This window comes from Clytia hemisphaerica, unplaced genomic scaffold, assembly GCF_902728285.1.
Source record: "Clytia hemisphaerica strain Z4C2 unplaced genomic scaffold, Clytia hemisphaerica genome assembly, whole genome shotgun sequence".
NCBI classification, from domain to species: Eukaryota; Metazoa; Cnidaria; class Hydrozoa; order Leptothecata; family Clytiidae; genus Clytia; species Clytia hemisphaerica.
In genome coordinates this window covers 119,530-132,557 of record NW_027104297.1, presented here as the reverse complement: position 1 = coordinate 132,557, position 13,028 = coordinate 119,530, and the positions used below count along the sequence as shown (strand labels likewise).

Sequence of the window (13,028 nt, the reverse complement as noted above, 5' to 3'; positions counted from 1 at the left end):
TTCCACTTCAGCATTTCACCAGCGTAAACCAAATACATTAACGATTTTATTAATGGCAACACATAGTTAAAATTGAGCAGATTTCCTTAGGGTATTAGTTACCACCTTGGCTCTGTGGAACGCTTTGTCTCTCCATCACATGCCCTCCTGAACTTTCTGGAGTTTTCTTACGCCCATCGATATAATAAATCGATAAATAAGCCACCCCAACAATAAAACAAATCAAAACTATAACAATCACTATTATCCAAAACAAATAGTATAAACGCCATCCCCAAGTATGTCTATGGCTCTTTGAAGTCGATGGGGTCGGTGATTCGTGGCCGATACCGCTTTCAAGTTTAGATGTTGTTGGCATCATCATGAAGATAGATTTAGTACAGTTTTATGTTTTGAAAATAAAATGTACTGTCGAAGAAACAATATTTCGATTATACGGAGCCTTTTGTTGTTGACCGAGAACTTTGAATCAATCAATCAGCAAACCAACGTACTACAACACTTTTCCTTAAGAAAAACACTCCAAAATGTCTTATTTGGTGAAGTTCAATGTAATCAAATTACCCACGAGAAGAATGATACTGTTTTCGAGAAACGCCTTTCTTTAACAGATAAACCCGATCAACCAGTAATGTAAAGCCAGAAATTTCCCTTACAACAAACACGAAATATTTGAGTGGATACTAATACTGTTACTGTTGTTATCAAATGAACACTGATGAACACAGTGTTGCTGATCAAAAGATGGACTGGATAGCTCAATCAGTAGGGTGGTTGGGGTGGTTTTATAAGAGCAATTCGAGTCTTTAATCACCTCCTCTGTTTAGCAGGGTGGTATTCTAGAGACTTCCCGTTAGGGTCTAGCGTTAGTTAGAGCGATATTAAGAAATAGTCTTTGCCAAAGAAAAATGTTCGAGTCATTCATGATATTCAAGCGTTTTTTTGAGTTCTGAAATTATTTTCTTAGTTAGATAAAATGTTCTTTCGAAATATCATTCACATGAAGAATCTATAAACGGAACACCCAAGCTGACACACAGCGTTGTTTCGACGTCCATCTAATGTTTACAACGTCCGTATAACGTTAGATGAACGTTGAAAGAACGTTGTGTGCCAGCTGGGAACACTATATGTCTGAATCAAACAGGAGACTCTATGACAGTATGAACGAGCCAAGGTATTCAAAGATTATCAAGCAAACAATTTTTTTAAGGTATTCATTCAAACAATTTTCTTTTACTTCTATTTCATATTTTTTGTATTACTTCCTTGGATTTATTCATCGATTTCTCCCTTCGATTATTGCATTTTTCTATACACCTTTTCGACGTCCACCAATTGCCACGCGGGCATTTTTTTGTCCGTTTTTCCACCCTAAAACCGTCCCAGTTTTCTTTTCGCACCTGGAGAAGATAGAAAAAGGTGGATTGGATCGAGTTTAGGGGTAAAAAATACCCGCGCGTCAATCGGCGGCTACGGTCGAAAAAGTGTATTTTCTGAGCACATTCTGATTAGCCAACGACATGTATCAAAGGCTAAGAGCATATTGCATTTAAAGAGCATTTGCCAAGGTTGACTTACCAATTTTAAAATTATCACCCAGTTTCGGGATGAATACCTAACGAGGAAACGTTGATAAATTACACAGATGCAAAATTAAAAAAAAAATGAAATGCCTGTAATTAGAAAAAGGTGAAGGTTCACCTTTTTCTAATACACGGGTTTCGAATTAAATCTGGCGCGAGAGAAAAAATCAAGTAAATAAAAGGAGCGATAAGGGGAAATGCCTTATAAAAGGTTGATAGATTTCCTTTCTTCTCTTTTGAAAGCCAGGAATTCATTCAAAAGATGTTTTTCTATTTTAAATTCAATAAAAGAAATATGATTAAACGATTGACTTTTTATTTTAATGTTTTTTGTTTTCATAATGACCCATAAAGTCTGTCAAAATGGAAAAATGAGCTAAAATTGCTTGATACACGGCCAATTTTCGTTCTGTATACTTGATATTTTTCGTGCAAATTTACATGGGATCAAAGCTAAAGCTAAGCAAAAATTTAATTCGAAACCCGTGTATTACGGAAATGCCTGCTTTGGAAGATAATTTTGAGTCTTTAAGATGTTCAATATAGATCAGGATAAATTAATAAGATAATCTGGAGAAAATCCCCAAACAAAACCGCCTTTTCCGGACATTCCGGATCTGGCAATTGGAGTGGATCCTTTTCGACAATCGGGCATATTTTGGGCATTGCTATTTTACAAAATTCTAAAAAAATGAATAAGCCAATCTCGAAAAAGGTTCAGTTTTTCTCATCCCTACTGGAAAATGAACAATATTTAGAATCCACAGCGGATATTGAGTTGCGGGGATAATATATATTTGTCAGGGTGTACATTCATTCATGTAGTGTATCGAAAAATAAACTTTCCGGAAGATTGAATTGAATTGAATTGAATTCCAGAGGTGTCAAACTATGAAAGTATTAAAGGGGGTCACATTATTTAATAATTGAAAAAATATTAAATAATTTAAATAATTTTGTTGACGACATTATTTTACTAAAAAATATAAATAGGCGGAAAAATATAAATGGACGGAAAAATTCAATTCACCAAGCTTCAGTTTGACATTGTTGCTAAAACGTTTCGAAAGGTAATTTAATTCCTTCTCATCTTGAATGATGAAACGTAAAAAAATTCGATTCCTTTTTTTTTGAATTTTGTTTCTTTGAAAAAAAGAATTTTTTTTCGGTGGAGCTGAAAGCACACATACCGAAATCAGTTTTACTGGATAAAGTTGTTTACTTGAAACGGAGCAGTAACTCGATTCACAAAATGAAGGTTTTGATTTTAATATTTCTTGGAATTTTAACCCTGGTTCAAAACCAAATGATGGATTTCAAATTTCTGAATCCACTCAAAGACAAAAAACTGGTCGATGAATCTTTATTTTTATACCAAACTGACAATGTTCCTCAACAGAAATGTGTCATCGATTGTGCCGCATCTCCGAAATGTGGGTCTGTAAATCACCATGATAAAACGCAGACCTGTATTTTGAATCGGGAGCCTAATTCAAATGGAGAAGACGTTAAAGACTTTTTAACAAATGCAGAAGGATGGATTTTCTTCCAGAAAACAAAAACCAAGGTATGTTACAATAGACGATATCGGCTTAACGTGAAAACTCAGATTTGACCCCCGAGAATTGCCCACAATGCTTTGTATGGAAAGAATTTCATCGTGAACTTTTTCCGCGCAAAGCATTGTGGGCAATTCTCGGGGGTCAAATCTGAGTTTTCACGTTAAGCCGTATATCGTCTATTATTTTCCACTCCCAACGATGGTGCTGTTTCTTATGCGACTCCACCTGTCACTTATTGTGAAAAATACCGCAAGCCTGCAAGGGGTGTATTTGAGAAAAGTCTCGATTTCCGAGAGGACTTGAACTCATTTAAAGATGTAAAAATTGATACCAGATATCCCAATATCCCCTTATCTTAGATATCACGTCCAAGGAAAATGGTAGAAAGGTTTAAGACTTCTTTCGTAAGGACATAACACAAAAAAATGGGCTCGTTCAGAAAGAATTTGAACATGGGTGAGGATATAACCTTTTTTTTGAAATTTACTCCCTGGACATAGATCGCAGATCACAAATTGCATATAGAAAACAGATCTCAGCCCCCGGACATTCAAAATTACTCCTAAACAGAGCAAGTTTGCTCCCAAAACAAGGTAAATTTTACAGATTTTTCACTACCCCTCCGGACAATATATTCAATATATCCTCCACACTCCATGTACAAAGATTTTCTGGAAGAGCCCAATGAGGTCGCTTAACCTTTTTGTTTACATTTTATACAGGATTCACCAAAGATTCCAGAAGGCGATGTCATCAATAAGAATGAAGGTATTATCGAATTTTAAAATCACCGTGAAAATTTCAGGCATAATAAAATATAAATTATAAAAAAAAAATTTTCAGAAAAGGTGCCCTAGGACTAGACGATCCTATCGTCTACACAAGATCACTAAAAAGGGAATAGTTTAGGAGAGGCGTGATAAATTCGGGTGGAGTAAGCAGTGGCGGAGATGTTTACAGTGTTCCAAAACTCTACTGCCACTTTTTTCCCGTAAACCGCCCTGACGCCCTAACTCTTTCTCGCATTTACTTTAAACGGACGATAGCATCGTCTACCCTAGAGGACCCTCCAAAAACATAAAGCAGGAGTTGTTTTAGTCAAAGTTCTATAAGTCTCAATCTCAAATCATCAAAGAAGAATAGTTAGTTCCAAGTTAGACCTAGTCCCTAGTTCAGTGAAATTTAAGAAATCTCGTAACATCCCTGTTCCCTCGAACTGTGTTCTATTGGAGAAAGAAGGGAATCTTCTATTCAGGGTCTCCACCGTGAGAAAGTTACTTACTCCAATTTCTACACTTCCATCAGCCACGGTGCAACAATTTTCCTCAGTGGGGATAAAAATTCCTATTAAATCCCAGTGGGGATAAAAATTCCTATTAAATCCCAGTGGGGGGGTAGATATTCTATTGTTCGAAGATTAGTGGGGATGGTTTAGGATTGCAATTTCTAAACATTTAATTTCGAGTGGGAATAAAATATAAGTCAATTTCCCAGTGGGGCTGAATTTCGGTGTATTTTCCTACCGGGGACGAAATTTTTGCAAGGTTTCCCAGTGGGGCTGGGGTCCCAGCGGGTATGTGACACAGGGGTGTATTTCTAAAACACTGAAATTTCCTGCGATCAGGGCTTTCATTTCAATATGAATCTCTTTCAGAATTTTACACAGAAAGGGGAAAAATCATCCAAGAAATGGACGTATTACCTTTACAGTGGAAATTATCCTTCAAATTCAAGCCGAGGGTGATGGGCTATGAAAAGATTTCATCTCTCATCCATTTCCAAAGCAAGAAAATTTCCGGTGGAAGTAAAGCAAATATTATTGCAGCTGGGGTCTCGAAAAACCAGCATTTGTATGTCAAGCTCATAACAGCGACGAATTTCACAGCATTTTATACCTATTCGAAGGAACCCCTTCAACCAGAACAATGGATTTATGTTCGAATCAAGTAAGTCTTATCGTGGCCGAGTTTTGATAAATTGGAAAGCTCGATTAAGTGGCTCGGTAGTATATGGTTTTCCACTTCAACCAAAATGGTTTTAAAGGAATCAGCTGAGCAATATTTCTGATTAATTGCTGAGTAAGCACATTCCGGACATCCCGCATATCCCTTTGGAACCAAAAAAGCAAGTGGGCCAGCAGGGCCAGCATGGTGTTTGTAGAATGTACGATTCTCTTATTTTGCCAAGGTTGCAAAGGTTTTATTTTACCCTAGAATATTATGCTGCATGTTCACCTATCAACCATAGGCCATTTCACAGTTGCAAAGCGTAATTGGTAATCAGGACCATTGCACACTAACCAACGGGAAACCGTTATTTGGGCGCAATCAATCCTGATTACCCATGATCCATTTCGACTGTGAAATGGTCTATTAAAGTATTTGAAGATATGCGTAAGTTTAGCAGGAAGAATTGACGTTATTCCAAGAATAAATGGTCGAAATCCCACCTTGAATGTGACTTTGTGAACCATGGGTTTTTAGCTTCCTTTATACCTCTAGTTCATATTTTTCGATGGTTTTCAGCCAGATTAAGTGGTACTAGGTTCGTACCAGTCTTAAGTTTATCATTTTTTGTCGAGATGGAGTTTTACAAGCTCTTATTTGATTTTGTTGGTCATTAACCAGTAATAAAACTTTTTCTAAAGAACGCGTCATTTTTATTACTTCAAATGACCAATTAAAGTATCTTATAAAAACTCCATCTCATCTGCTTTATTTCCTAGTAAACTCAAGCCCGGTGACCTTAACATTTTAAGGGCTGACAGAATTTTTTATATTGTCACCATAGCCTGTATCAATTGAACAACGGAAAATATTATATATTCTGGGCAATTGATAACCAATTACAAAACGATGTTGAAGTACCAGGATGGGGGACTGTTTACACCGACATCCAAGTTTTGGTTACCGCTAAAGGATCGAATGTAGTGTCTGGTAAAATGAAAGAACTTAAGTTCCAACCTTCAAAAGGTAAAAATAATTCTATTACAGTATGTGGCCCCCAAAACGGCGATCAAATTTGAAATTTCTCTCATATCTAGAGGAAAAGAGATTTTACAAAAATTTTTGCTGCATGAAAACCTTTAACATCTCTACTTTATTTCCTGGAAGTTCTTTTTCAAAATTTTCAATTTCAACAATATTTTTCAATCGCTTAAAGATAGGTAGCTTTTTTCTAATGGCCCCCAAAACGGAGGTTTGAAATTTTAGCGATTTCTCGAGATATCTTTAAGATATGAATACAAAATTTTGATCATAGTTTTGAAATATGATTTAGAGGGTTTTGGGCATAAATTTATTTGATAAAATTTTTACAGTATACCCCTGGTTGTCAAAATGCAGGTTTGGGGCCCCCAAAACGGAGGTGTAGCTTAAATCAAATTATTAAGCCCAGTGGTAATAGGGGGGAAAACTATGAACATATTTGTGTTTTCCCTTAAATTTACGACCCAATGGATGTAAAATTTATGTTTTTTATGAAATATTTCAAGATTTTCGATATTGCAAAGTCAAAACTGAAAATTTAGAAATTTTCAAAATGACAATTTTGATTTAACAACGTCTTAATCAAGTTTTTGAAAACAAATCTCTTTTGAAAATAGTTCCATTCATGTATGGAATAAGCTGTGAAAATTTTAGAAAAAAGCTCAACTGAAACTGAAAATATTAAGCTTTAAAGATATTTTTCTCCTATATTTTGCAAAAAAATGACAGAATTTGCCGTTTTTGCTGATTCAGCGAAAATTTTTATTTTTATAATGTTATTTTTTGTTATAAACTATTAACTCAAGGTGATAGGAATAGAATTCCAAGATTTTTTGCTTTTTCTGATATTTAGAATTTTTGGTTTTGTCAATGCTGATTCAGGGCTCCAAAATACTGGTTGACCTTCAAGATGCTATATCTTTTACCCAGCCTCTAAAGTCACAGATTTACATTTTCTGAACGGCATTAGGTGTAGAAAGTTTCCTATACCCCTTATTTTCAATATCCAAGGGAGCTAGAGTGAGTTATATGCAATTTTTATCTAATTTTAGTTTTAAAATATATTCTTTAGACGCAAATTTGTTATTTTGAATCCGTCTCAAACCAGCAAAAACATGCTCATTTTTAAGTATAACCATCATTCTTTCAAAATAAACCAAAATCGTTTAATTCTGATAAATCTACAAGTCAGAATCTTCATTTGAATGAAAACCTCCGTTTTGGGGGCCGTCTCCGTTTTGGGGGCCATATACTGTAGGAAGAATCCTGATAGCCAGATTTTACCTCGGTTCTCGAAGTTAGTCCCGATGGGGGGGGGGGGGGTACTTAGGCAAATGGAGGGTACTAGTGAGGTCGTTTAGCATAATTTACGGGAAAACAATATGATCTAGCTGAAACTTTCTCCAGACCTTCTCTATAGGATGGTTATGCCTCAGGAAAAATTTCCCTAAAATCCCACTGGTGGAACATCCCTTTTTTGGGACATTTCTTTTTTCCCCAGGCAAAACCCTAAGGGCGAAATTTTTTGAAAATTTCAAACTCATTTTCAGACATTATCAAGTATACCATTCGAAAGGTCTCGAAAAACTATATAGAAGACTTTTAAACGGGTATAGCCGATTTCATTACCTAACTCGAGATAATTCACGCAGAAGATGCTATTTATGGTCAATTTTGCCCAAAGTGTGGCGAAAAGTGGAACTTGCGCATGAAATATCTCGAGTTAGGTAATGGAAATCAGCGATAACCGTTTAAAAGTCTTCTATATAGTTTTTCGAGTTTCAGCTAGATCTTATTTTTTTCCTACAAACAGCCTGTATTTTTGTAACACGACCACACTATACAGTATGTGCCACTCTCCTGACCATAGTCGGAAAAATAGTCGGAAAATTGATTTTAGTATTTGAACATAAAAGTTCTATTTTAGATTCTTTAACACTTTTAACAAAGAACGTTATTAAAGAACGTTAATGACGTTACGAACTTTAAAAAGACGTTAATAATATGTTGCATCACCTTCTTTTATAAAAAGTGCTAAGTTTTAATGGGTAATTAACCTTTTTGTTTCGAAGTTTTTTCAAACTGTCGGCAAAGAATTGAACCGTTTTAAATTTTTCGGAAAATTTTTCAAAATTAATGCATCAAAAGTTATGTTATGGTTGTTTTTCTATAAAAAATTGGGATGGAAAATTGGTCAAAAAGCACGATTTTCAAGATTTTGAATCGAATAAGCTTTTAAAAAAATTTTCCGAAAAACTAATTTTAGTTCGATAAAATAAACTAAGCTCTTCAAAGTTGAAATACTCTTCTGAGCAAGAGTCTTCATTTTCTTCTTTATCAATTTTTTTTCATTGCGATTCTTAAATTTTCAGACTCACAGATGGTTGGCCTAACAGAAAATGTATAACATGTCAAATTTTCTCCGCTACATTAATACAAATTAATACAATATCTTCAGTACAGCCCGAAAAAACCGGTCGTTATTGTATTTGTTAACCGTTTCCTTAAGCTTCGATTGATTTTTAGCGCTTTATCTAGGAAAAATAGTGAAATAAAGCGAAAAAAAAAAGCGAAAAGAGATAAAAAATTGTTATAATTTCTGAGTCAGTAATAACAAGCAACATGCTGAATGAACCTACCTAATGATTAACATCAGTTGAAAATAAGAAAAAAGTGACAATAATTGTACAAAAATTCAGAATGGAAAAAAAAAGCTTGTGTGTTGAATAATGTAAAATGGTAAAAAGGAATGTCCCCAAATACGAAAATCACTTAAACCATTCAGACCCAAAAAACCTTTTAAGCTGTTTTTGGCCCAAATTTGCCCAAAAAAAATTTCCTTAAAAATCTGGCTCCGTCACATTGTGGGCATTGTCATTTTGCATCATTGTGCAAAAAATCAGAAAAAAATTATGAGTCAACATTGAGAAGCTATATTTTCTTATTTGGTTAAAAGGAATTTCCCCAAAATACGAAAATCCGTCTTTTAACCCTATTCGTACTAGGGGGTGGGGGGCTCTTTCTGTTCGGAGGTCAAACTCTTGCTAATAGCTCCTGAAATAATAGAGCTTTTGCCGTGAAATTTTCTGTAAATTCCTAACTTTTATTTAGCTTCAAAATAAAAAAAAAATTGACACCTAAATATTTTCACACCTTGAGCATGATGACATTTCTGACAGTAAGGTGTCACAAAATTGACACTTTTCCAATACAAATTTATTTTCATTGTCAAATATATCGTTTAAACCGTAATTTATTGAATATTTAGAATAAAATAAGCATTTTAAACGCAGGCAATTTTTTTCTAAAGCATTTGTTAGAACACAATAGCTATTTATAAGAACAAAGGAAATTTTCGGTTTTTGCTCACTTTAGGCATGAGTGACGTCATCAAAAAAAATTTTTGTCAAAAGTTACCTTGCGTCACAAGGATCTTGTGTGCCAAATTTCATCCAAAAAGACACACTAGATCAAAAGTTAAGGGGTGGTACAGGAAAAGCCCCCCCCCCTAGTTCTGAACCGCCCCTAAAAGCCTAAGTTGAATAGGGTTAAGGCGAATAAGAATTTTCCAGGAAAAAACACTTAAGCCATTCTTTAAAGAATCTTGCCCTCCATCTTTGTACAAAATATCAGAAAAAAGTAATGACAGGATTTTGCACAAAGTCCAAAAAACCCTATTTTTAGGTAGTTTTTGGCCCAAATTTGCCCAAATATTATTTTTTTCGAAAATCGGGCTCCGTCACATTTTAGGCATTGCCATTTTGCATCATTGTGCAAAAAATCAGAAAAAAATAATGATTCAACTTTGAGAAAAGCTATATTTTCTTATTTGGTTAAAGGGAGTTTCCCCAAAATACGAAAATCCGTTTTTTAAGGCGAATAAGAATTTTCCGGGAAAAACCACTTCAGCCATTCTTTAGAGAATCTTGCCCTCCATCTTTGTACAAAAAATCAGAAAAAAGTAATGACAGAATTTTGCACAAAGTCCAAAAAACCCTATTTTTAGGTAGTTTTTGGCCCAAATTTGCCCAAATAAATTTTTTCTCAAAACTCGGGCTCCGTCACGTTCTGGGCATTGCCATTTTGCATCATTGTGCAAAAAATCAGAAAAAACTAATGAGCCAATCCTGAGAAAAGCTGGTAACAGACGGACGGACGAACGAACGGACGGACATGGGTTAATTTATAGAACCTCCACCGGGGCACCCGGAGGTAGGTCCAAAAAATGAGAGAAATTATGTCAACGCATTGTTCATTTTCCTTTGAAAAAGTGACGTCACAATGAATTTTCCTAACGACGGGCAACTCTGGACAGTGTAGGCCCGTCGTCATGCGAAATGAAACAATGAATTGCGCAAAAAGCCGTGTAGCTCGCTTCGAAAAAGTAACCGGTTAACAATAGGCAAAAATGCATATTTTGAATGTGGCAAATATTAAAAATTCACTATGGTCAGAGCCCTTAAGGGTACCTTTTTTGGATTTCCAAAGTCCCGCTAAGGGTCGGAAAAATCTGTAAGTAGCGTAGACATTTATGGAAGAGTGCTGGTTTTTAAAACACTGCAATACACAGGATGCGAAATTAAAGTCTGAAAATAAATCACGCTTTTACTCGAAATTTTTATGTGCTTGTTACATGACATTTCTGATTGGTTCAAATTTATTGACACTAATAAAGTTATCAGCTGTAAGTTGTAAAGCAAGTAACATAAAATCACGTGAACGTTTTCGAGTAATCACATGTTTTGACTAAACTGATATCATGTTGCAACCCGTGTATTAGCTATTCATAATATAAAAGAATTATTAGTGTGTCATAAAATCTGAATTCCTCTTGTCTACGCTACTGACTCCCCAAGATACTTGAAAACCTAAATCTAAAGAACCGCAAGCCACGTGGGTCCGTTAAACTTACAACCTCGAGTTTTTTTAATTCAAAGGGAGAATCAAAATGGTTTGAGATAATTGGCCAGCATAAAATTTCTTTGGTCCAGAGTAAAGCCTTCTATTGTATTTTTGTCTAACTATTTCTCAAAGCGGAGATATCCCAATTTGAAATTTCTAAAAATGGGTTCCTTTACAGTTCTTAGGTCAAAATTCTATTTGTTTTCTTACTAAAATTCAAAACTTGTAACTTGGATTTTTGGACCCCGATTTTCGAAAATAGCAAAAATATTTTGAGATTTTAATGATGAAACTAGAAGGAATTCACACGCCAAATATCTCAAACCATTTAATAACCCTTTTAACTTTGAACTTATAAAGCATTAAAAACTATTTCTTTTATAGGAATTACTTATAACAGTGGATTGTTACAAGAAATCATTCCAAAATGGGGAAAATCATGGCTCATAAAAGTCTCATTCAAAGTTGTAAAGCAACCAATAGAGAAATGGAATTGTATTTTTCATTTCGTAAAAGATGGAGGCTACTTTAACCGTCTACCGACAATGTACTTCAAATCTGACACAAACGAAGTACAATTTGTACTTTGCCAAGACCCTACAAATCGTAATCTTTGCCTAAATACCTTCCTACCGTCATTTGTTTTAAATACAAAATATGATTTCGAAATCAAACATCAATTGGAAGGAAATGGATATTATATGTCTGTTTACATCAATGGCGTACTAGAAAAACGTGACGTTACTTTTACCAACCCGGGAGTTTACGAGAATGTTGAAGTGTATATTGGACCATGGTTTTGGTGGGATCAACACACTAATTGGAGTGTTGAAGTATCGAATCTTATGTTTGCCAACATCAATTAAATATTTCGACAAGAATTAAAGACCGGTCTCCAATTTCGCCCGAAATGGGCGATAGTTTTTTTCTTAGCCTTTTTTGCCTGAAGAAAAGATTACGTCATAAAAAAGTTTTGCGCGAACAAAAAAAAGTTGAAGGAAGTTCTACTTTTTTCATCCGTTACGTCAATTTCGACCAATGGAATTGCTTCATTTTTTAACAGACCAATGATCTTACAAAAACGTCAAAAAGTTTTTCGCTCATGTCACGTGAAAGTGGAGACCGGCCCTAAGACCATGTTCGCACGTGATGAAATGAAATGAAGTCATTCTATTGGTTAGAAGTGACGTAAAACTTGAATGTAACCAATAGAATGGCTTCATTTCGTTTCGGGGCGGAACCACTGACCTTTATATACCCTGGACAAAGCTTCTCAATCTCAGCCAAGCAAAATCTTTGATCGGAGTTTTTTTTAAATTGGTACCCTAATGTCGGCACTACTCGATAGCGGTGTAAATGCATCGAGAGCGCTAGGTCTACTTTTCCTCAAATTCTTTTGATGATGTAGCGGCGTTAGACGTTAATTTTTAGCATTGCAATGGCTTCTCCTTGGGTACCAATTCTAAAAAAACTCCAATCAAAGATGGCAGATATAAAGGTCAGTGGGCGGAACGGAATTGTGACGTCTGAACATGATCTAAGACCATGTTCACACACTACGGTTTCGTTCCGTTCCGTTCCGAAACGGTTCCGAAACAAGTGTGAACGTCAAAATTCGAAACGTCAAAAAAGAATACGTTACAAAGCAGAACAGATCGAAACGGTTTCGCTCCACTTTTTTCATCGGAACGGAACTGCACCGTTTTCTTGCTCCGAAACTTTCCGAAACCAATATGAGCACACTCGACCCGTAACGAAAATCATACCGGAGCGAAATGGAACGGTAACGTTTGAACATAGTCAGAAACTAAGACAAATGCCACCGGGTAATTAGACTAGAGTCCAGTGAAATGGACTAGAGAATTTAGCCATCTGGAATTTTTTCGCTTTCACTAACTTCTCGTTTTCAAAAAATTATATAAAACACAAAAACAATGAAATATACAGTAATCCAAAACCGCATAAAAGTTTATAAACTGATGAAAACATGA

The 13,028-nt window shown here is 35.3% G+C and overlaps 1 protein-coding gene across 1 annotated transcript; it reads left to right on the top strand.

The window, feature by feature from the left end:
• The first annotated feature begins 2,864 nt into the window (after positions 1 to 2,864).
• Positions 2,865 to 11,912, top strand: LOC136817274 (uncharacterized). The gene is made up of 5 exons (XM_067073606.1): positions 2,865 to 3,153; positions 3,871 to 3,916; positions 4,803 to 5,094; positions 5,939 to 6,120; positions 11,422 to 11,912. Exons 1-5 carry the CDS (start codon positions 2,893 to 2,895, stop codon positions 11,901 to 11,903), a joined length of 1,263 nt encoding a protein of 420 aa, XP_066929707.1. The 5' UTR covers positions 2,865 to 2,892; the 3' UTR covers positions 11,904 to 11,912.
• Positions 11,913 to 13,028: the final 1,116 nt, after the last annotated feature.